Source organism: Austrofundulus limnaeus, unplaced genomic scaffold (genome assembly GCF_001266775.1).
Source record: "Austrofundulus limnaeus strain Quisiro unplaced genomic scaffold, Austrofundulus_limnaeus-1.0 Scaffold21, whole genome shotgun sequence".
NCBI classification, from domain to species: Eukaryota; Metazoa; Chordata; class Actinopteri; order Cyprinodontiformes; family Rivulidae; genus Austrofundulus; species Austrofundulus limnaeus.
Window position 1 is genome coordinate 2314456 of NW_013952423.1, and position 24143 is coordinate 2338598.

General features: G+C 38.9%; 1 protein-coding gene across 1 annotated transcript in view; it reads right to left on the reverse strand.

The window, feature by feature from the left end:
• Nucleotides 1-22376, reverse strand: part of tmem132e (transmembrane protein 132E) — a 383604-nt gene extending 361228 nt beyond the window's left edge. Inside the window, exon 1 of the mRNA XM_014004041.1 lies at nt 22310-22376. Within this exon, the coding sequence (XP_013859495.1) occupies nt 22310-22370 (61 nt within the window). The 5' untranslated portion in view covers nt 22371-22376. The remainder of the gene's footprint in view (nt 1-22309) is intronic.
• Nucleotides 22377-24143: the final 1767 nt, after the last annotated feature.

The following is a 24143-nucleotide window of genomic DNA, read 5'->3' on the forward strand; positions in this document are numbered from 1 at the left end:
ACACACACACACACACACACACACACACACACACACACACACACACACACACACACACAAGTAAAGCTCCTCCACCGAGCCTGTTTCCCAAAGTAGGAGATGGGAATTTATTTACAAAATCTGCATCTTCAATACAATAAAACATATTCTAAAATTCTGTGCTTGGAATTTTATTATTTTGATGTTTTTCTTGAAAACATGTGGGTAAAATTTAATAAAATAACTGTTTCAAGTGATCTTAATGAAATTCCAATAAAGAGTGCCAATGCGTTACAATTAACACGTTATCCATCTGGTTCAGCTACACTTCCTGCAGCTTTAGAAAAACACATAATAAAATGCATCAAAACCCGTGGTTCAACTGGAAATAGTCTGTTGTGACTTTTAGTAGCAGTACATGGGGTAAACGAAATATCTCAAAAGCTGCAATAAATTTCCCCACAGGCAACAATGGGGTTTTAGTGAAACACGTGGGAAAACTCAGCCCTGTTTGGAGAATTTAACATTTATTTTGATCCATGATCTTTTTAAACTTCTTAAAGCTTGGATAACTGCAAAAGAAAAGCCAAATTACGATTAGGATTTAAAAGTGTTTAARTCCAGAAACATTTCAGAACCTTGGACAGTTCCTGCAGYCCTTCACACTGACTAAAAACTAAAATTCTGGTCCCATGAATCCTTAATGTGTTATTTTATGATTTCTTATAAGATTTCTACTGTGGATCAACCCTCTCCTGTATTTTCATCTCTGGCAGCTTTTATTCTGTGGAAATTAAACTATAAACACCTCTGACAACTGATAATTTCTCAAACTGCGAGCGGTCAAGGAAGAACAGCTGGTGCATTTTGACACCTTATTAATTAGGGAGCCACAGAAATCACAGCAGCACATTAATCTTCAACACAGAACTCACAGGGTGTTAATACACTGGCAGCTTTTTATTGACGGCGGGGGTCACAGGTGATGTCTCTTCCCCASCCGGTCAGTCATGAGAATGAAAATGTGTGAGGCAGTCAGATACAAGTCATTGTTTCAGGTCYTCTGGCTTCACCAAAAAATAACCAACGATTTTTAAACTTCACTCAGATGAAAAGGTTCAAAAGCACAACGGTCTCTTCAGAAATCAATACTTCTTCCAACCTTAAACACAATAAAGTACAGTTTGTCCTTCAGTTAATGATTGTGTTTGTGGAAAAGCGAGTCAGAAACAAGTTCCCAAATCCTGCAGAAAAAGAACAATTGTGACCTCCTTCCTTCTCAGAGCCTGGCTCAGTCTCAGATATGGCCTTTCCTTGAACTGCAGTTACTGTCAGAGATGCGTGGCGTGCAAACATATGTTATGGTAACCCACCCAGAGGGCTCTTAGCACTACTCAGAAACACAACTGTGTTTGACAGACGGACAGGCAGATGAATGTGCGGATCGACAACAGTAGGGCTGATCYGGGTCACTTCACACCACTATGGGGTTCTGTGCAGGGCCATTAATGCTAAATTAAGTGTCGAGATGCTTGAATGCAATTTATGCCACGTTAAATAATGCACAACTTGTGGTTTGGGTAACTCTTGGACTGTTAATGTGATTGACATTTCTGTAAAACTATAAAAATACTAAAGTGATGGTTTTGACACGAACCTACTGRAAACTGGGTGAAAGTCAGAGCAAATTCTAGTGCAGAAAAAATACAAAATGGTTTAAAATAACTGAAAATCTGAAAAGGGGGTGTCTGGACATGCAAAAATGCTTATAACTCAAACTATTCAACATAAGATTCAGATTTCTTATTGTTGTTTAGCTCTAATGAAGCCCACCAATGAGCCTCCCCCCACACATGCAAAACAATACTTCTGCTCTGGTGCTTTGAATACAAGTGGGGGGTCATATATGCTGTGTCTAGTTTAAGAAAAAACACAAAATTAGGATGTGTTTTTTTAGAAACRTCACCTTACAAAAAGCTCTAACACCAACTTCTCTATGTTACAAAATCGATCATCTTCATGTCGTGTGGGCGTCTCATCATATAAACAGTCAGAAGTAGYTAAAAAACAAGCAGCATTTGTGGAGCTGTTTTGCCAGACCAGGGCACGTATTTATCAAACTTCTTAGAGTGGATTTTTAGACTTAAGTGCTGAAAATTTCTTAGATTTGCTCCTACTCTCAGACTTAAGTGTAAGTGTCGGTTGTGAAAATTCTTAAGTCTAAGAATCACTCTTACTCTCAAGAAAAGTTCAGACTGCTCCAGAGGACTCTTAAGTTGTTCAGAGTTGCCACTAGAGGTCTGAGATGGACTGAAGACAGAGATTACAGCTGTCCTCCTCCCCACCTGAGTGTGATTCTCAGTTGTAAGATGGAAAACAGGTTTAATTAGAAATATACAAAAGAAATAAAGGTAAAATAAAATAAAAAAATAAAAAAAACTGTGCATAAAGTTGGACTAAAAGGTGGATATCTGTGTGTAGCTTTTTGACAAAATATTAAATATACTCAGCTGGTGAGTGCATGCAACATAAATATAGAAACTATAAACTCTCAACATCCTATCAGAACTTGAACTGGATCACAGCAAATTTTAAAAACCTGATGTCTGACAGCGAGGAGGAGGTCTATGTTCCCTGTTGAAWCTACAAATGAAAACATCAGAAACAAAATAAATATTAAAACCAAACTTTATTAAAAAAAATGTCCCACATATTTGTATTTAATCCCTACATTCAAAGCCACCCATCATAGAACAAAACAGATTCCAACTGTTTCAGAATTAGAGTAATGAGCCCGTGTGTAAAAACTTTTAATTGTGCGAGCTTTTATCTGCTCCTGATGGGCTCGTGCATTTAGGCCAAACTCTTCTCCCTCATGTCCTCAGGGATCTCTATAACTAATTCATTATTCTAAGCCTCTTTAAGGTTGGCACTCAAACAATGTGTGATTGCTGAAAGCAGATACAGAAAACTATAAAACTATTCATTTTCTGTTTGTTTTTCCCCAAATTTGAGAAAACCACACGTCTCACTTTGTACTTCAATTTTCAGAAAAGAGAAACGTAAAACTAAAGTGTACCCAGCAACTGGTTTGCCTCAGTTACATCACAGTCCTGAAAATCTTTCATAAATAATATAATGAATTTTATCAAAATATGTATTTATTGCAGATGTGAGTTTATCTTTTTACACAYGTCTGTGTCTAATTAATTACAAACAAAGCAGAAAGCAGTGTTCTATTATTCAAAAGGARAAGGAGTTTTTCTGGCTGCCTGGTATGAAAATAGAATCTATTTGCCTGCATCTGAAAGGATTTTAATCAATGCCAATGACTCATTAAATATTTGGCAAGCATTGAAGATAATAAAATAAGATCCTACTCCTTGTTTTTTTTAGGAAAAAAATTCACACTTTTGAATAATTACTTCCAGGTTATTTTAGACAATATTACTTTGTTATTGTTAGAATTAAAAATATATTTTAAGTGGGGGTTATTTCAGGCACAATGTTACCTTCAGCTGATTTAGAAAAAGTTGCGTTTATCTAAATTTATTTGGACTTTGTATCAGTCTTCTAAACACCTTGAAATTGGCCTCTGTCTCTTTAATCTACCGTTTCTGATGCTCCCACTTCAGCACGTTTTCAAACAATGCTTTGAGGGATGGGTGCTCTGTGGGGCTGCATTTTGATAATAACATCCATTTAAGTTTTTTTCTCTTTTTCTGCAGAGTTTAGTTATATAAATTATATATTTTAGTGCTTATAAATGTTTATTTTATTMTAATCTGTTAGATTTCATTTCTAAACAATAACTATTTTTGTTTTAAGCCTCTTTCACTGAAGCTGATAAATACATAAAATGTGATTGGGTCACAGTAAAAATGAAAAACCTACTTCAGTGTGAAGGTAATTACGATGATCCACAAGATGTTCTTTGCTCAGAACCTCTAACCCTGGTCCTTAAGGGTCATTATCCTGCATGTTTTAGAGGTTTCACTTCTTTACATGTCTGATTTGAATGAACGGGTCATTAACGGGCTTCTGCAGAACTTGAGGATGTGTTAAAGAGGTGGTAATCCAACTATTGCCTCAGGTGTTTTGGAGCAGGGAAACCATTAAAACCTGCAGGATAGTGATTCTTGAGGACCAGGATTAGACATCACTGCTTGCCCACCCTTTTCAAACCACATCAGGATGTAGCTACAAGCTAGACGGCACGCTGTGGTAGTATGAAGCTACTACTAAGAGCTACCTGATGCCTTGTGGGTCGTTTTAACCCAAGGGCAGCAGGAGGGCTGAAAGTATAAAAGAGAAAGAGTATAAAATAGATGTTTGTCACAGCTGTATGGATGGGACCACCCTGCTGGGATAYTGCAGTATATTATGAATTTAGTCAGATGGTCATTAACATCACTTTAAATGCATGTCTGCAAATTTGCCTGAAGCTTATTTTTCAAGCTGGGAGACATGCCCGAGTGCATTCTACAAATTGAGGCATCTTTTCAGTTAGTTTGCTTAGAGGCACAGAAATAAAGAAACCAAAAATCTTTCATTTTTTGAATAAATCTAATGCACAAAGACATCTTGTTTCTGGTTTTTGAACTAAAACCATTTTTCATCAAATACACAGCAAAAAAATTAACAGCTAGAAGAAAAAAGTTGAAAATCAACTTTTATTTGGGTTTACTTTTTAAAACCTAACCTGTCCTTGGATGTTAGTTTGTGGAAAGCTTCTGTCATTAAAAAATAAAAAAGATTTGTGTTGCATTTATGGAGCATCTGGGAATAAATAAAACTTTGCACTTAAGCATAACACAAAATCTATATATTAACATTAATAGCTCTGCTAAAAAGCACAGAGCTGATTGGTAGGCACTACATACTGAGCTTATTATAATACAGATTAGCATATATTTCATATATGCTAATTGGCATATTTTCTGGTGAGAAGCCAAATCAATCCAGTTCCTATTTCTCCAAAGTGCACCCCTGAGATCTCACTAATTCTTTGGCTTTTAAAAAAGTTTAGTTTTTTTTTTAATTGAACTAGTTCTTAATGTACATCTATGGTATGATAAAAAGAACTCCCTAGCTACATATATGTGCTTCTCATCCATCCCCTACAGTCCCATGGCATGAGGAGTCATGTATTTTACATGAAGAACATCAGAGACGTTAATGTTGTCTGTTTGAGTGGCTGCAGATGACTTAAACCATTGAAGCCAATGTTTRAAGCAGAATTTGAAAATCTACAAGGATGCAAAAATGAATAAGAAATGGAAAAGGGGATTTTGTCTGTTTAGAACTTGCRCTTAAGGACAGGTTTAAGTGCTACRAGTTATGTTTTATTTATCAAAGAAAACCCAAGAAAGAAAGCTTCACCGAGATGTATGATTAAAATTCTAACCCATGTTAAATGTTAGGCCAACAGCAGCCGAGCCCAAGGCCAGACTATTGGAGCTTAAAGATTTTTTGGTGTGCGTTAGATCCTGTTTCATGGGCGTTTAGTTAAACTAATAAAATCTCATGTGGTCCTAATATAGCCTAAGAAAATCTATAATAGCAAACATGAATAGCTTTTCTCTCAAAGCTTCTGTAACCTAATAGAAGAATTGATCAGTGGGCTTTTGTCAATCTACAGAACACCAACAGGTCACGACAAAATAGTTTGTCTGTTACAGTAAAGAGTCCAAAAMTATTTGCAAACCTGATTAAAAAAAACCAAATCTGGTGTTCTGTTGTGGCTTCTGCTTGGAAAACTAAAACAGTTTAAGCTTCAGAGCCAACTTAAAAGATAAATTTCTCTAAAATATGTTGGTTCTTAGATAGAAAAAAGAACAATGTAAATTGCATTGTTTAATCTGTGCAAGAAGAGAAAAAATGATGGATTTGGAAAGTTTGTTTCATCAGCTCAATCATTAGTGTCATCAAGTTAAACTTTTCATTTTAAAATCTCAAGAAATTTAACTTTAAAAATGTTTCTGCTGTGAGGTTCAGACAGGGCTGGGTTTGCTCACATTTGACCAAAACCCCATTGTTTTCTATGGAGAAACTTTTGTCTGCATTATATTGTTATTTAAAGTCATAAAACACTAAACTCGATAAGAGTTTTTCCAAAGCTGCTGGCGGATTACTGGTTCAAAAAACATGATGAAAACTGAAGAATAAGAATAGATTTAAATGCATAACTTTAAAGAAACATTTATTACTTGTTCACCACAGTTAGGCTTTATTTCAAATCAACAGTCTGTTGGTGAGAAAGTAAACACAAAAACRTTTAGTTCAATTCTGATTCAGAGTCTACCGCATTATTTTGTTTCGGGGTTTGTTTTTCCATCATCACTAGCAATAAATAACTGAATTATACATTAAAACAATGACTGAGGCACTTTTTTGTGTCTAGGGTTTTGTGCACAACATGATGAGTGGAGTCAGGAAAATTCACTGCAGTCGATGTTATGGTGGCCTAATTTGTAAAGCATTTTTTTCCTCTGTTTAAATCAATAGGAGTAAGATTTGAACTATATTTTCAGCAAATCAGCACACAAGCTACTTTCAGAAGTCCCAGACTATATTATTGACTGACAGCACAGTAAACACTGGTATATGCACTTCATTAATTTATTGACTTTGGCTTCTGAGCAAAAGGTCTGGCTGGGCTAAATAAGGACACAGTATGACTATTTTAACAGCTTTCCATTCATCATATCAGCGCCTAGTGCTGCAAATYACAATCTTCTGAGCGACAATAGAGCTTTGAATCACAGTAATACTGATAAAATTAGATATTTTATGTATTTGTCAAACAAATTAGTTTAAAGAGATTTCTTTAGAAGCTTTCAGGAAGTCARAAATCCATCAAAGAGAAGAAATTCAGAGAATTTCAATCCAAAATGCAAGGTTTTGTTGTTTTCTTTGCTCACGTCCAAACTGCCTCCCACACAAAAAGGAAAAACAAACAGACGACAGGAAAGTGTTGACAGCTTGTCAGGTTCAGAGGATGAACAGGAGGAGCTGACGGCTCCAGACAACACATTAATGCAGGTAATACATGCATCAAAAATCACTACAGCTCTTAACCCAAACTGCTTTGAGAGTGAAGAAACGTTCTGAATAAGAAATCAGAACCTTGTGTCACACATGGAACAACTTATTTTATTTCAACTACTTTTTAAACTACAAATAAAAAGTACAGAATCACAAATTTCAGATATAAAAACTTTATTTTACTTTTGACAAACCTTTCATGCACTTTAATAAATCAGTGTGTGAAATCCCACAAAAAGCAAAGAGCTGAACAGAAAGAAACTGACAGCTCCATCCAACATCCTGAGGCAGGTAATACATGCATCWAAATTCACTACAGAAATGTCAGCTTTATTTCAGTCTTCATGTCTGTAATAACTTAAACTGAATAATAAATCACATCATGGTGTCAAACAGCAGGAAGAGAAGTGAGACTAACAATAACTGCAACTATTTAACTTCCCAGAAGAAATACTGAAGCTGCACGTTGTTTTTTTTTTTATAATTAGGATCAGTAGACAGCAGAAATTATGGACTGGTGTTTGTAACCGTGCATGTACTCATACTGTGACAGTTCAGGACGTAAGACTCAAACCATGGCATCCATGGTGAGGGACGTATCAAAAAAAGACCTTCATACTAAGATATGTGTCAAGACATCATCACCATTTATACAGCACATTTAAAAACAACAGTGTTGACCAAAGTGCTTCACAGACACAATACAAAGACATGACAAAGAAAGCCTAACTGAGACTTTCTTACTGAGGTATGTACCAAACTGAGACCCCCTTACTGAGGTATGTACMAAACTGAGACCACCTTAATGAGGTAAATGCCAATCTGAGACCCCCTCACTGAGGTAAATGCCAATCTGAGACCCTTTTACTGAGGCATGTACTAAACTGAGACCCTTTTACTGAGGCATGTACCAAACTGAGACCTTCTTACTGAGGTATGCACCAAACTGAGACCCTTTTACTGAGGTATGTACCAAACTGAGACCCCTACTGAGGTATGTACCAAACTGAGACCCCCTTACTGAGTCATGTACCAAACTGAGACCATTTTACTGAGGTATGTACCAAACTGAGACCACCTCAATGAGGTAAATGCCAATCTGAGACCCCCTCACTGAGGTAAATGCCAATCTGAGACCCTTTTACTGAGGCATGTACCAAACTGAGACCCTTTTACTGAGGCATGTACCAAACTGAGACCCCATTACTGAGGCATGTACCAAACTGAGGCCCTTTTACTGGAGGCATGTACCAAACTGAGACCCTTTTACTGAGGCATGTACCAAACTGAGACCCCATTACTGAGGCATGTACCAAACTGAGACCCTCTTACGAGGCATGTACCAAACTGAGACCTTTTTACTGAGGTATGTACCAAACTGAGACCCCATTACTGAGGCATGTACCAAACTGAGACCCTTTTACTGGAGGTATGTACCAAACTGAGACCCCCTTACTGAGGCATGTACCAAACTGAGACCCTCTTACTGAGGCATGTACCAAACTGAGACCCTCTTACTGAGGCATGTACCAAACTGAGACCCTCTCACCGAGGCATGTACCAAACTGAGACCTTTTTACTGAGGTATGTACCAAACTGAGACCCTTTTACTGAGGTATGTACCAAACTGAGATCCTCTTACTGGGGCATGTACCAAACTGAGACCATTTTACTGAGGTATGTACCAAACTGAGACCACCTTAATGAGGTAAATGCCATTCTGAGACCCCCTCACTGAGGTAAATGCCAATCTGAGACCCTCTTACTGAGGCATGTACCAAACTGAGACCCCTTACTGAGGTAAATGCCAATCTGAGTCCCTCTTACTGAGGCATGTACCAAACTGAGACCATCATACTGAGGTAAATGCCAATCTGAGACCCTCACACTGCCAAATCATGACTTGGCATTAATAGCACAATGATCTAATCATATCATATCATGAATTTCTGTAAATGTCAAACTACTAATCGAGCCATAAGACAAGCATGTTCCACAAATATAATTGTTCAGAAAATGTATTGAAAATACTGAGGTTGTCTGCCAAACGAGAGGGCTTCATTCATGAGTCTGAGTAGATTTGTAGTTCTGGAGGGGAAAACAAATTAATGTGAGGAGGTATTGCCACAAAACGTGCTGAAATAAAAATCTGGTTGTATTTCTTCAGTTTCCTCTGCACTGATTGCAGACAAATCCTTCACATGAAGCCCACTGGGAAATAGTGCTGATATGCAAAGCGAGGGAGCAAACGCTTGTATAGCAGAGATGGCTTATCTGCTTCGACTCTGCTGATCTCTCTAGCTTTTCCTGCCTGACAACTGACACCTATTAGATTTATATATAATCTTAAACACCCACAGATTATTATCACACATTTTACGATACTGAGAAGCAATGTTCAGCTTTTTAGATGATAAAACCTCAAAACTCTACCATGTTAGGTCTTTAAAAGAAGCAATGTGTCACTGAGTCAAAAATCAATTAGCAACACATTCTTCCTTATCATGTATCCGTGCATGGATATGAAAAAAGTATTTAGAAAAATGAGTCTATCATGACCCATGGTTCATAAATGAAAAACCTAAATGTTGACACATGCACCACTTTAACAAGACTAAACCGAGGAACTGAGAAGAAATATAAATAAAACCAGTTGCCAGCAGCTACAACGTTTTACACAAAGATGTTGAACTATGAAAGTATTTGTTGGGGATGACTCTAAGATACCACCACACAAAATCTTTGCTAAATATCTGAGTTTATAACTGCGTTATGGGCAAAATTCTGTAGCTGCTACAATTGTTTTGCTGTGGTGRCCATCTTGAACTGAATGGGCTCTAGAAAAACTTTTGTAAAAAGGTTTATTGTTCTGTCTTCGCCTTTGGCACCCGATTTAAAAATTAAAATTAAATCCCCAGGTTTTTTGGTGTACAGTGATCCAATAATCTAGTGCAAATATTGTCAGTTGTATAAGTTGGTAGCTGACTCATGGGACTGTGCTTTAACAAAATTATACTGTCAACCAGTGCTACAGTTGTCAAAAATCATACAATATTTGAATGTAGAGGTAAAATGAGCTTCATGAATGCAAATAAGGATTTTCCACACTATCCAGTGAGATTAAAGAAGCAAACCAGAGGCTGTCCTCCTCCTAGCTTGAACAGTTAACATGTGGATGTAATGTCTTATATCGTTTCTGCTTAAATCTGTTTTCCATGTAGTCCTCTTAGTGAAATTAAAGGGGGAACTTTTAGTGTAACCTTGTCTTCCTTCAGACAGCTCATTCTCCTTCAGCGTGTCAGGGGAGACAACTTATTAAATGTGACTTGTACTGGCTTGTCAAGACAACTGGAATTAGTGATTTGATTTGATTTATTTATTTATTTAACAGGAAAAGATTATTAAAAATCAAGCCTGACTCAGCATAATTGCTGTTTTACAGCAGGTTCCTGTTCTGGAGCACATAAAACACTCAGAATTACAACATCACAATCACATCATTATACACCATAGACACAAAGACAAACAAGCATACCAAATTTAAAAAAGGCAGCATTTGCAAAATCGGACATCTAAATATGAGCACAACAAAAAGTGTCCAGCAGATGGCAGACAAGATTCTTCTTAAAGGGCTGTAGTTTTGAAATGGACTTTATGTTTTGAGGAATGTCATTCCATGCTTTAGTATAAACATAGAAGAAAGACCTCTGGCCGTAACAGTTTTAAAAAGTTGGTAATATCAGTTGTCCTTTTGTAACAGATCCAGTTGAATGACCACTTCCAGAATTTGATTTGGGCAGCAATGCACAGAGAGTTCCATAATTGGCACCTTGGAAGATCTGAAAATATAAATTAATACCACTATACAAAACATAATTCTGAAAAGTCAAGGCATCAGACAATGAAAGAACTGTACAGTGATGAGTCCAACCAGGAAGTTTTTTATGAATTTTGTAGGCCCTGTTGTAGAGCCTAACTATGGGTTCTAAGATTTCATTTGTTGTAAGAGGCCAAACAGGTAAACAGTACGACATGGTTGAGAGTATAATGGCATGAAGATAGATATTTGAAACAAAAGATGTCAGATTGGATCTAATTTTTGAATAAATGTATAATTTCTGTTTCAACTTAGTGGTTAAGACTTGTACATGATCACGATAAGTCAAATGAGAATCCAAAGTAATTCCAAGATATTTGTAGGTAGTGACAATGTCAAGGGGTTTGTTTAAGAAAGTGGGTTGATTTGTTATATTGAAATGTCTCCTGGGTGAGGAAAAATACATGCAGTTTTTTTAACATTAATTGACAAAAGATTATCTTGAAGCCAACCATGAARTGTCTGAAGATCTGCTTGTAACTGACTATTAATAGATTCAATGTTGAAATCAGACAAAAAAAAAAGAACAGTATCATCAGCATACATTAAAATATTTGAATACTTCAATATTTTTGGAAGGTCATTTATGTATAATAGGAAAAGCAATGGGCCCAGTATGCTACCCTGTGGAACTCCCACGGGACAGGGCAGAGACCCGGACACAGAGCTTCCATGTTTCACAACCTGACACCTATCAGTCAAATAAGAGGAAAACATTTGTATTGCAGATGATGAAAGTTGAAAAGAAATCAACTTTTGTAAGAGAGTATAATGATCAACTGTGTCAAACGCTTTACGAAAATCAATATATACAGCACCAGTTACTTGACCTTTGTTCAAAGCAGCACATATTTGTTCAGTGAATAAAATTAATGCAGACATGGTTGACCTTGATGTGCGGAAACCATGTTGGCTATTGCTTAGCATATTATTAGCTTCTAGATGCTGAAGTAGTTAATTAAATAATGTTTTTTCAAGTAACTTAGAAAAAATAGTTTGAACAGAAATTGGCCGATAGTTTGAAACTTCTGTTGGATCACCAGATTTAAAAATGGGAGTAATCTGAGCAAACTTCCAGGCATCAGGGAAAATAGACTGCACACTACATAAATTAAGCAAATGATGAAACATTGGCATGCATTTTCAAGAAATCCATATTTATCTTATATTTGTCAAATGCATGTGGAAAATGATCATACCCTTGTAACACCATCAACAGAGAGGAGCAAGCCTCGGTGGGTGTCGAGATATCTCGCCAATAAAAGCATATAAGGGTTTTGCATAAAGCCTAAATAGCCACAGGGTTAAGAGTCGTCACAGAGGGTGTCCGAGAAGCAGTGACTGGATATGTTGCTGTGGATGGAATCCATTTAAGAAGTTGTTTTTTTATGCAAATGTGGAAACTAGGTGGGTAAGATGAGCCACGGTCTGAGTCACAGACTGAAAGAAGAAACCCACTTCAGATCAAAGGAAGACGTGAGCGAGCTGCAGCGCATGAGAATCGATTTTAGACTAAACAGATGATCGCCTAATAAAGACAACTCACTGCTTCCCCACTGAGCAACGGTTCACATCTTCCTAGATTTCAAACAGAGCGAGAAGATGTCCGCACAATTCAAATACGTCCGTATCTCTGTCCAAACTTCAGTGAACCACTAAGTTTTGTCATTATTAAAACATTCGTGAGCAAGTCGTCTGGTGTAGAAAGGCAGCCATTAAAAAGATCAATCTAAACCCCACAGAGCACAGAAACTTTGCAAACATAAAAACCGCACAGAGAAGATGAACTTCAATGCCCCTGCTGTGTGTCTGCTGCACGTGCATGATACAATACCACAGCAATCATCTGCCACTTCAAATGAATAATTACCATGTGAAGCCTAATTATCCTACACAACACTGCACTCAAGGCAATGAAAGCSAAGCAGGTGGTGGATTATTTCTGACAGCTTACTTTCAAGTATTTCCAAAAAATAAAGAGGCTGAACAACAAAAGGAAGACATCTTGCATGGTGTCTAATAAAGAAACAGCAGATAGGATGCATTATAGAATATAAAAATAACCCACAGATCAGTGGATCATTTCAATAATAATTTGAAGGTCGAAGACTTGACTAGGGTCGGACAATACTGGCAAAAAAAGTTTCACTATTAATTGTGGCATTTAATTGAGAATTATAAATATGATGTAGAGTCAGGCGGTATACTGGTTCATACCGAAAACCAGTTTTTATTTTTGTTATAAGAATTTTCTGAATACTGACTCAGCAGTTTAAATAACCTGAACACGTTCAGAACATTACGTCGCGCCCATCAGTGAACTGTTTCATGGGGGACACTTTTCCTTGCAGCACCGCTATGCACATTAGCAAGCTAATGTTGGAGCAGCTTGTTGGAGTAACTGGCTGCAGATGATTCCGCTGCTTAGACTGACTGACATAAAAAAAAACCTCCAGTTTTTGCCATCGTTGAATATATATACCCCGTCAGTGACTTCTACAATAGATTTCCTGCATGACATAAATATATGGTAAAGTTATTGTGCTTTTATTGTGAAAGGACTAGGGGAAGGAAGTGGGAATTAGTGGTTTGGTTTCATTCTAAAACAATAACCTGCGCTCCTGAGGGAGGTCTTCATGTGACATCAAGATGTCTGTCCGTTGTGTTCTCAGATTTAAGGGTTTTGGGCTACAGAAACATTTCTAAGATGATTAGTTGCATATACAGTAAGGGACATTTACGGAGATTTTCCTGTAGAACACCAATTTCTTTCAGTCTTAAAGAAACAGCCTTTCTGCCAGCTCCATGTGTGCCTTCCCCTCCTGAGTCAACAGAGATTAGAGCGACAGAACCCATCGCCTCTCGGTGAGCCAGCCTCCAGGTTCTCAGTAACTGATTGCTACCCTGAGTTTGTGCGTCCCTGCCACTTCCTCTTCCTCTTGTCGGACAGAAGGCTAAGAAAGGGCTACACTTTAAATTTACCAGCAGAGCTCTGCACACTGTTGGAGAAAATAAACACCTGAGCAGAGCAGAGAGGCACACGAGGCCTGTCTTCTTTAACATTTGCTGCATTAATATGAGGTAAATGTGCTTGTGTTCATTCTCCAATGCACTCTACTACAAACTCATTTCAATAATTCATGATTTACCAATGAACCTAATTAATCTTGCACAAATCAATGTATATTTTTCACATTTCATAAACTCAGACTGCAGCCATTTCTATGTCTGTGAAGAAGTGTTTGRCAGTATAATCAATAAATTACATCACAACTCTTTTTTTAGCTACTTTCTTCTGCAGGGGTCACCACAGCGAGTGAACTCATATGAATGATCTGRCAAATGTTTTATGCCAGATTTATTTCCTGAGGCAACCTGGGATTGAAAATTAAAAAAACACAATTAATTCAGTCACAATTTGCTGGTCAGAGCAGGAATCTAGATTAGTAGCATAAACTGATCGCAACAACTTTCTGCAGGAAATGTTTCAAACACAAAACAGCCTCTTTTCCAGTTCAGATCAGTGGTTTTAGAGACAGAGCTTTCTTCCCAGCCATCACTCTCTCTGCTCCTATGTGTGTTTTCTGCTGATGTGACACAAAGTTAATGGGGTTAACCACCAGGACAGCACTGAAGCCTATATTTGATACATTTTTTAAACCAAATAAAGCTCATTAACTGCACAGAAAGCACATTGTTTTAGCAAAATTGTTCTTTTGGTGTTTTATTTCTCCTCATCCTTCACCTCCATCTAATGTTCCAAAGCTTTGCTCCGATAATAAGCTATTATGCTATCTGACTAGCCTTCTTACACACTAGTGTTATTTGCAAACATAATGGTTTGAGTCACAAAATGTTCTGTCTTGTGTTGTTTTCACTGTGACAGAAGATTAGGATAATTAGGTGCTTGTGGCAGTAAAACGATTTATTAAAACACTTCTTTAAAACTGCACTTTCTGTTTTTTTAAGAATCTACATGTAAATGAGAGACACAAACACACCAGAGCATCTCCTTTTTGAAAACATCCAGTGTAGTTTTAGTATGGCCTGGGTAAGACTCAGAAAATATCTGCCTCAAAAAGGTCAAGAAACCAAAAACAAAACATGTTTTAGTGTTCAGGAAGTCAAACTTGTGCTTCAACTTTGAAGGCATGTCCTTTTTATTTCAACTAACCCYGTTTATAAGACTAGGTTACTCATTAAACCTTCTGCTATCCAGGAATTCATCTCTGACATGAAAAGAAAAAGACTCACATGCCTCCAGGATTTCTAACATTTCAGGCATAAAATCTGACGTTAAGATCTGTCAAGGCAACTTGATACATTACAAACCATTTAATATCCTATATGCAACTCTTTACAAAAAAAAAGCCTTCAGGCAAATGGTTTTTGCCCATCAAGCTACATCTTGGTTGACCGGTGCAACATAAAAGGTTGCTTTCACTGCCAATAAAAAGGACCGAGTCCTTAGAATTCACGACACAACAGCCACTGCAGAGCCACAATGTTTCAGAAGAGAGAGAGAGATCGGTGCAATAAAACCACTCTGAGCATCAGGCTGGACTTCAGAGGCATTGCAACGAGTTTCTGCAATCCAATAGTCACTTTTGCTTGTTCCGACTATTAAATAAAGAAAAACGATTAAAGAGTTGAATTCCAAACTCTCCTGGAGAAAGTGTGACTGTGATTAGAGTGAGGCTGCAAGCAAATAAAGCGAAGAGTGATTTGTTTTTTGTTACTGTTAGATGGTTGCATTCCAGTTTTAGGTGCAAATATTCTTCTTAGCTTTTGAGCCCGGGAAAAGAAGAGAAAAATAATTTCCAACCGTGTGCCATGCTCTTCATTGGCACCACATTTTCTAAAGCCTGCAGCAAATGCCACTAAAGAAAATAAATTAACCCCCCCCCCCCCCCACTTCTAAGCACCAGCTGTGAAGAGCAAGCTAAATATAAAGACAATATGCTTCATTAATGCAAAACACAAACAAAAGTGACAGGTGCACCGCCAGCAATCCAGCTTCTTGACACCAGCAGCCTAAAGACAGAATAACTAAACAGAAATATTGACTCATTTGAAGTCAGAAAGTGTTATTGCAGACAGGGCGAGCAGTTTTCTCACCATCCAAAGGCTTGTGTTTTAAACTGAAAAAGCCACCCTCTTCACACAGCAACAGAGCAGAGGCTTCGATTCGTCACGTGTAAATCAATTAGGCCTGAACATGAGAGCTGGTGAGTCACACTGCCACTTTGTCTCCGCTCACAGATACGCTGGTGCTGGGCAGGCTGCCAGCTGCATCCGAGCCACGGCTGGACAGACCCCCAGGCCTCGGCCGACCCAAGACGGGGGCGGGGAGCTCCAGCAATCAGTGGCACTTACATCACGGCATCCGCCCATGTAACGGTCAGACGTAACCCCTTCAATCCAATTACTCAGGTGAACTGCAATAACGTCTTCCTGGATTTCATCCAGCTCGCCGTCCAGCCCAGGAAGTAAAGCAAACAGGATCAATTTGCATACTGGATAACTGCACACACACCTAAATAATATGAAATACTACCTCATCTTTCCTTTCATGGACAGTAAAATCTGCAGAGAATTAGCTGATATCTTGTTGTTTTTTGGTTTCTCTCTGATCTGGGGGAACACGTTTATTTTATTTTAATTTCAGTCACCAGGACACCATAAATATATGGTCTTGATCAGGTTTTAACAATGATTCTGATATAATGAGCGAGCACCCCTGCCAACGTTGTTGACATTTATACTTGGCGCTTAGCCTACATTGTTGTAGTGTTCTCCAAAAGGACATGTGGAAATGACTTAGCATCATCTGAATGCCTTGAAACTGGCCTCTGTCTCTTTAAGAAAATCCTACCATTTGACATTTAGGCAGGAGATTCAATGGGCCTCATGCAAGAACATGTTCATATTCTTATCCTAAATTTCTCTTACTTTTGTTCGTACAAAGGGTTCGTACGAACATGTCACGTCAGATTCAACAAACTCTTCTATCTTCAGGAAAAGTGTGTAAATGAGCTGCGTAAATTCACCTGTTCTATCCAGCTGCTCRTGCACGCCAGAGGAGATTAGCATAATTACCACCCCAAAAACACCATATAAGGCTATGTTTCCTACCTCAGATACAAGGAAGTGTCCATTCATGAAAATGGCAGCGATAATTAAAAAGAAAAACTTTACGAGTTCAGAGATTGAAGTCCGTCTGTCAGAGATCCAGAAAAGAAAATCTGTCATTTTTTGCAGGTCAGCTGTGGAATAAAAAGAGCTGCTAAAAGTATAAACAACTGTGTTAAATCATTTTCATTTATTCAGAAGCCACAGCGCTGCKCACCGTACCGTGCCCCCCCAGCGCGCTGCGCGGTCGCAGGTGGTCTCAGATGCGGGTTTGAAATAAGCATTTTAAAATGTTTTCAAAATAAGTCTGGCACTTTGGAGAAAATCCAGGACTCGCTGGAAGGATTATGTATCCTCTCTGGCCTGGGAACGTCTCAGAGTCCCCCAGGACGAGCTGGAAGGTGTCACTGGGGAGAGCGCGGGGTCTTTCTCCTGCTGCCCCCGCACCCAACAGCGGGTAAGCCGGCCGGACGGACAATTTATATTGTTAGTCTAAATTATTACATTTAAAATTGTAACTCTAATTCAAGCAGAGTARCCTATTGTCAACATAATTACGGAGTGTGATTTATTTTCAACACAAAATATCTTCAAACTAATGAAATACAAAGTTATTAGTGAAGAAAACCCGTCTGGATAACAGCAGACTGACTGCTGGTAAAATATACGACAGGTCTGGACCACTCGTGAATTTTGTTCGTATCTGAAAAAAATCTTAGAAAACGAAAACATTGGTGAATGCCACAAATTCTTCTAAATCACTCGTACGCACAACTTAAGAACAAATCTGTGCGTAMGAACGGTTCTTGCATGAGGCCCAATGATTTCTCAAACATCAACGAGTCAAAGGGTGTGTTTCTGATGAGGGAATGACATAACATGATATAAAGATCACAAAAGCTGATTTTGGATATTATTTCCCTTTAAACAACAAAACCAGAGGCTTGAACCTCCTTTAGCAGCAACAACTCAGCTGAGGTTTATATGACATAATCAGTGTATCACAGGGTTGTGAACTTTGATCCTTCTGTCTTTTTTTACCCAACTTTCTTCAATTTTTTGGAATCTGCAGACTTTGGGTTGGGATCTTTGTCATTGCACTGTGGATTAAACATGTCTACTTTAATCATTTTGTTCCAGAGGTCTGGTGGTTCACCCAGATGAAACTCTGCAAGCCCAAGTTGTGTTGTTTTAAGAGAGAACAGGCTTTCTCCTGCAGCCCTTTCTAACCAGTCAGTCTAATTTAGTCTTTAACCAAAGAACTGAGGTCTGTACTGAGATGGAGCTCATTCTGAGCAGATCACCCACCAACAACTGCACAGTGTTGTGCAAACAAAGTGTCTACTTGTGGATAATCTTTGTCTTTGGACTCCAAATTGYTCRGGAATGACCTTCAACATCCATGGGGWAGGTGAGTCCTTTGTCTTTCTGCCTCAGTGTTGTGTTAACACACACCTGTGTGCTTCAGAGACGATATGATATATATTTTTTAAAGTGGTGATTTGATCAGCAGGTCCAGGACGACCCCGAACCTCTGAAATCCTGCAGAAGCAGCAAGGCTGAACTTAGTTTTTCATTTTGGCTCTGTTTAATTAATAACAGTGTGGTAAAATCTGTTGAGGGTTTTTTGTACACACGAGATTAGATTTTAATCATTTTCGAACCCGGTAAAGATCAAATCGTTTTTAATTTGCCCTGATACCAAAAACCCTAGAACTGAAGGAGGGTTGAGAGTCGATTTTTTTTCCCATGACTGTATGTAATACGTTGCCTCTGCTTCACTCTGGTGAAAATTAATTAGTTGGATCAACAGAAAATGTGCTGATATTTCCACTCAACCTCTAATGTGTATTTTTAGAGACTTTTGTTTAAAWAAAAATCTGCAAACTGGAGGCACCACTCACAGTATTAGCTGGTTCATAAATTCAATTGTGCATCAAGAAAACAACAACCTATTAAAGAATAATCATCATAAACAACTCTTGTGCTTCAGCGCCTGAAGGTTATCATGTTGTTTCATATAAGTGTGTATTTTACAATGAAAGACTGCCTTGAATGCATTAATATGATTAGTTATAATGTCTGTGGGCGGAGCTAATAAATCGTGCACGAGGTTATATCCTTATGAAGCTCTGTACATCTTTGGAACCAATCAAGCATAAAACCTTTCGACTGCAACAAAAAAAAAAAAACTTTTGGAAAAGAAAAAAACAATGTTCTGTACGAGCACCAGAGCATCGTTTCAAACATTCAGCCCGAGGTCAGATGATTCTAACTTGGAAACTCGCAAACTTTCCCATCAGCAAACGCGCCAAGCTCAAGTGTCCTTGATCAGAAACCCTTCACCCGACCTCCGAACCTCGTGTGGAAAGCAACGGAAAAAGGCAAATAAGCAACGTTCTTTCTGCGAGGCAACGACTGACAACAAATCCCTGCCAGGCTTTTACTCAATCAGCTGCGCAGAGAAAAAAAAAAGAATAACTTTGAGCTCRTTTATGACATGAAGTGTCAACAGAAGGAGCTCAATAAAGGACTGACTTTTCCCCCGGAGCAGTCATAAAATCCATGTTCTCTCACACCTGAGGGGATTTGAGCAACGCTCTCCTACAAACACTAAAACATTCTGCATCAGGGTGGTTCTGCCAGGAAGAAACTTGGAGACGTGGGCCGACCCCACACCTAATCTGTTTCAGATCTGACATCAACACTTTAATTGTTTGGGAAGCTGGAGCTCCCCTGCGTTCAGGAGCAAACTGACCGCAGACTTGGGCAGGCTTTGTGTAGGCAGAGCAGGATCCATCAAGCAGCCTATATGCTTTATTGCACACGTAGGCGTTTCTTTTGTGTGATAATGGAATTGAGAAAATACTTAGTAAAAATGAAAAGATACAAAGAGACTCTGGGCAGCGGGTGGGAGCTGCACACTTAAGATGAAAGAAATAAAAGTTATCTGTGCTAACTCAGGTGATTCTGAGTCCAGAGATGAGCCTCAGACTGCGAGGCCTCGGCTCACTTCACCTCACAGCAGATTCTAATTTATGCACTGTAATGACACGATGTGCTCGCTGCTGTAAACAGTGTCGAGCTGCTGCATCAATAAAAACCAGTGGAATATTAAGGGGGGGGTGGTGATGTAGATCAGAGGAACATGGCAGAAAAATCATTTCTACTTTCTGCAACATGTCTGTGTAGAAATACTCTGTTCACATACATGAAGGAAAGACAGAAAACACTGGAGGAATGCAAGAAAAGGTGTTCAAACTGTCGGGTACACAGCCCCTAGGGGGCGCCAGAGGTCTTGAAGGGGGTGTGGAGTAAAGTTAAAAGTAGTATGAATAGAGTATTAAAAAATTCTAACAAAACAAAAATAGCACTAACATATTTATATATATATAGTTAGAATTATATGTATTTTCTGAGGGAGTGCAACTGTTTTGGCTCTCAGGGGGTGGAGCTTACACTCTCAGGGGGGTGGAGCTTACACTAATATGTTTGACGCTCATATATCTGTCAGAGAGTGGCTTGTGTTTAGTCCGAGCTAATGTTAGGGAGTCAGTGGGTGAGAATTGTCCACATGAAAGACAACAACAAATGTGTTTGTGCCATTTTGTAAAAGAAAAAAGAAAAGAAAAACGCAAAGGTCACTGAAATGGAGACGGACAAAAGTATTAATTACATAATGTCTTAAAAACTCAGTCGTTCCTTTTGAATTTCAGTTTAACAGAATTCTTTAAAAAGTTAATAATAATAATAATAATAAAGCTGGTCTTGACAAACAGTGTGGCACTTTTCATTTAATGTTCTGTTGCTCCATATTTTAAAGCAACACAGTGATTTCTGTAACTCTCTCAGGTTTCTGCACCGGTCCAGCTTGGTCCACTTTGACACTTTGAAGGATTCGTCCACCGATATTCAAGAAGACTTAGATCAGGGATCAGCAGTCCACTTCAGAATGGTCCATCTTCTGGTTCTGAGACATCCCTGGTTTGTGTTTTGGGTCATTATCCTGTTGGAGCCTTTGATATGCAGCAGGGAACATTTCCCTCCAGAAAGCCTTGATAGTCTTGAGATTCCCTTGTACCCTATGGATACAAGACCCCAGAACCGGGCCTCCTCCATGTTGTACATCCAGGGTTCTGTTCTTTGACAGTTGATGGGACTTGTTGCCAAAAAGATCCAGTTTTGTCCCATCTGTCCAAAGGACATTGTCCAAGAAGCTTTGTGTCTTCTCATTATGCATTTGGACAATTTCAGTGTCGCTTTTCTATGACTCGACGTCCTCAGACATCTTTCATGACTCAAACAGATCATCTGACACTCGTGACTCCTGAGTTTACCTCTTTAATGTTGTTCTGGGCTCTTTGGTTAACATTATCTGTCTCTTCAGTTTGACAATGGTTGTCCTCTTGTGGACACAGACAGTGAGACTGTTTTCAGAGTCGACCTTCTGAATAATATGAGCAGCTGTAGCCACAGAAACATCAAGCTGCTTGGAGATGGAGTCTCTGTTCCTGAGACACTCTGTCCTCAGCTTTCTGTGCTCCATGTTCAGTGTGGTACACACCATGACAGTGGCATCACTAGGCCTATTTTAGGGGGGCTGGAGCCACCCTAGATTATTTTGGTGTAATTTATATAAAACAAAAATTCTATATGAATTCAATACGATGATGTTTTGGGGTATTTTTTGAATTGATGTTAAAATATTATTTGGCCTTGAATGATTTAAAAACAACTATGGAAAAAATATGAAAGTGTAGGAACACTGTCCTCTAAATAAATGTTACTGAAATTATACTTTGCACTGGGATTACACACACACACACACACACACACTACAAACTTAATACTGTATACAAAAATTCTGTGCATCTCCTGGGGGCTAAGCCCCCCTTGTCCTTAAAACCTAGTGACACCCCTGCACCATGCTATCAAACAGCCCTGTAACTACTTGTCACCTTTTATAGACAGACTGATTACAGGACTTAAGATACCTGAAATTATATTAAATCTTGTGTATCATCCTTTTTGTAAGACCAGTTTTATTTATTTTTAATAATTCTGTTGAGCCAATCCATAATAAGTCGCCTTAAAACAAAAACACGTTTTGTAAAATGCGGTTTTTGAACAGAATCTGAGGCTCTGTTTGGGTCTGAGTGTGTTTGGCAGCTGCCTCTGCAGTTGCATGTTGCACAAAATTAGCACAATCACGTTCTGTGCAGCCCTGCCTGATGATGTTAACCAGAGGAGGAAGAGGAGGATCTGATCACTCACCACAGGAAAGCGCCGCCACGCAGATGAAGGGAGACCATCTGAAACCCTGGACACCTGTCATGGTAGAGATCCCAGCAGCTGGACGGTAAATCCCAGTGGTTCCGGTCGTGCTTCTCTCTCTCCCCCCTGCGCGCGACGCTGGCGCAGTTCTTCTCAACTTGGATGATGCGCAAAGATGAACAGACAAGACGCGCGTTTTGCGCGAGCGCCAGGTCCAGATCCACCACCACCCCCCCAGAAATCTAATTTWATGTGAAGTCCTCCCGGGGTGTTGAGGAGCAGAAATCCACGTCTTCTTCAGATGAAACAAAGTTCAAAGAGTCCTGATGGAGCGAAATGGCACCGTCCCCGAAACAGGTCCAAACCCGTTCAGGTTCTGACCCAATACATGATCCCCCACCAAAATGAAATGTAATAATGGATCAGTGAGGAGGTGTCGCGCGCACTGGCTCCAAACAGGTCAGGGGGGTGGTTCTGTTCGGTTYGTCTCAAATAAAATCAATAAAATAATGAAAAATCCTTTAAAAAGCGCTCAACTGGACCGAGCCGCAGGTTCTGCTGCAAACTGCTCGACTTCTCCGGGTTTCATTAAGCCTCCACAGCCGAGACCAGAGTCTGTGGGAAAACTGGAGCAAGAAGGTCCAAACACCCAGAGAAGGTCCGTGGCGCGCGCGCGTCCAGAGGTTCGGAACCGCAGCGCGTTGCGACAGTCAGCTGGGAGTCATGGTGTCGTCCTTCTCAGAGAAAATGACCCAGAACCGCCAGAACTTTCTGCTGTCAGGCCACCGAACCGGAGCCGAGCATCTTCTGTGGATGCCAGTAAGAATTACCTGAAACAAGTCCGCAGAACTCCGTCGGTTCTGGGTCTGAGTCTGGTTCTGGACTCGCCCTCCCGAGGCGGTTCTGCAGGAGGCGAAGCTCAGTGGTCGGTTCTAACGAGCTGCACCGGTCCAGGTGTTCAACTCCGCTCCGAAGTAACGAGCTCACCTGACAAACGGTCCGGAGGAGCCGCAGCTGCTGCTCATCAGGCTGGAGACCGGAGGAGAGCGACTTCCGGTGGAGCTTTTCAAAGTAAAAGAAGCGCAACTTAGGGCTGGAGCTAATCCCAACATTTACAGTTTAGTTTAGTTTAGTTTAGTTTAGTTTAGTTTAGTTTAGTTTAGTTTAGTTTAGTTTAGTTTAGTTTAGTTCATTCAATGTTGTATAAAGTACCTCAAAGTGATACTTGAGTAAAAGTACAAGTATATTATCATAAAATTACTTTGGCAAAAGTTAGTCTCCTCTAAGATTATTACTTAAGTAAAAGTCTTAAAGTATCAGATTTTTTTGTACTTAAGTATCAAAAGTAAATTTCTTACATAAAATATACTTAAGTATTAAAAGMAAAAGTACTGAGTAAAAATGAGCAGTTTGAGTTTCCAAAATACATTTATTATGAGATGACCTTTCCAAAAAATATTTTTTTCTAAAACCATGCAGCTGTGATGGGTTGTGTACAAATTAATAACAGTATCAGAATGGTACATATTTAGAATCACAATCAGTTTTATTGCCATTGTCAATGAACAGGATTCACAGACAAGGAGTTTGCTTTGGTGTAAAAGTGCAAAAAGTTTAAAATATAACAAATAAAGAAAATACAAAGGATAAWGGAAAAAATATAATAAAATATATAAAACATATGTACACCAGTTCAATACAGTAATCAGAGCAGACTTCTCATTTATACTTCTCATCCAAATACAATTAAATTCACTCTATCCTGGATGCACAGTTTTTTTATGATAGTATTTTTAACACTAACAAGTCAAAACAAAATAGGAGAAATGCCTTT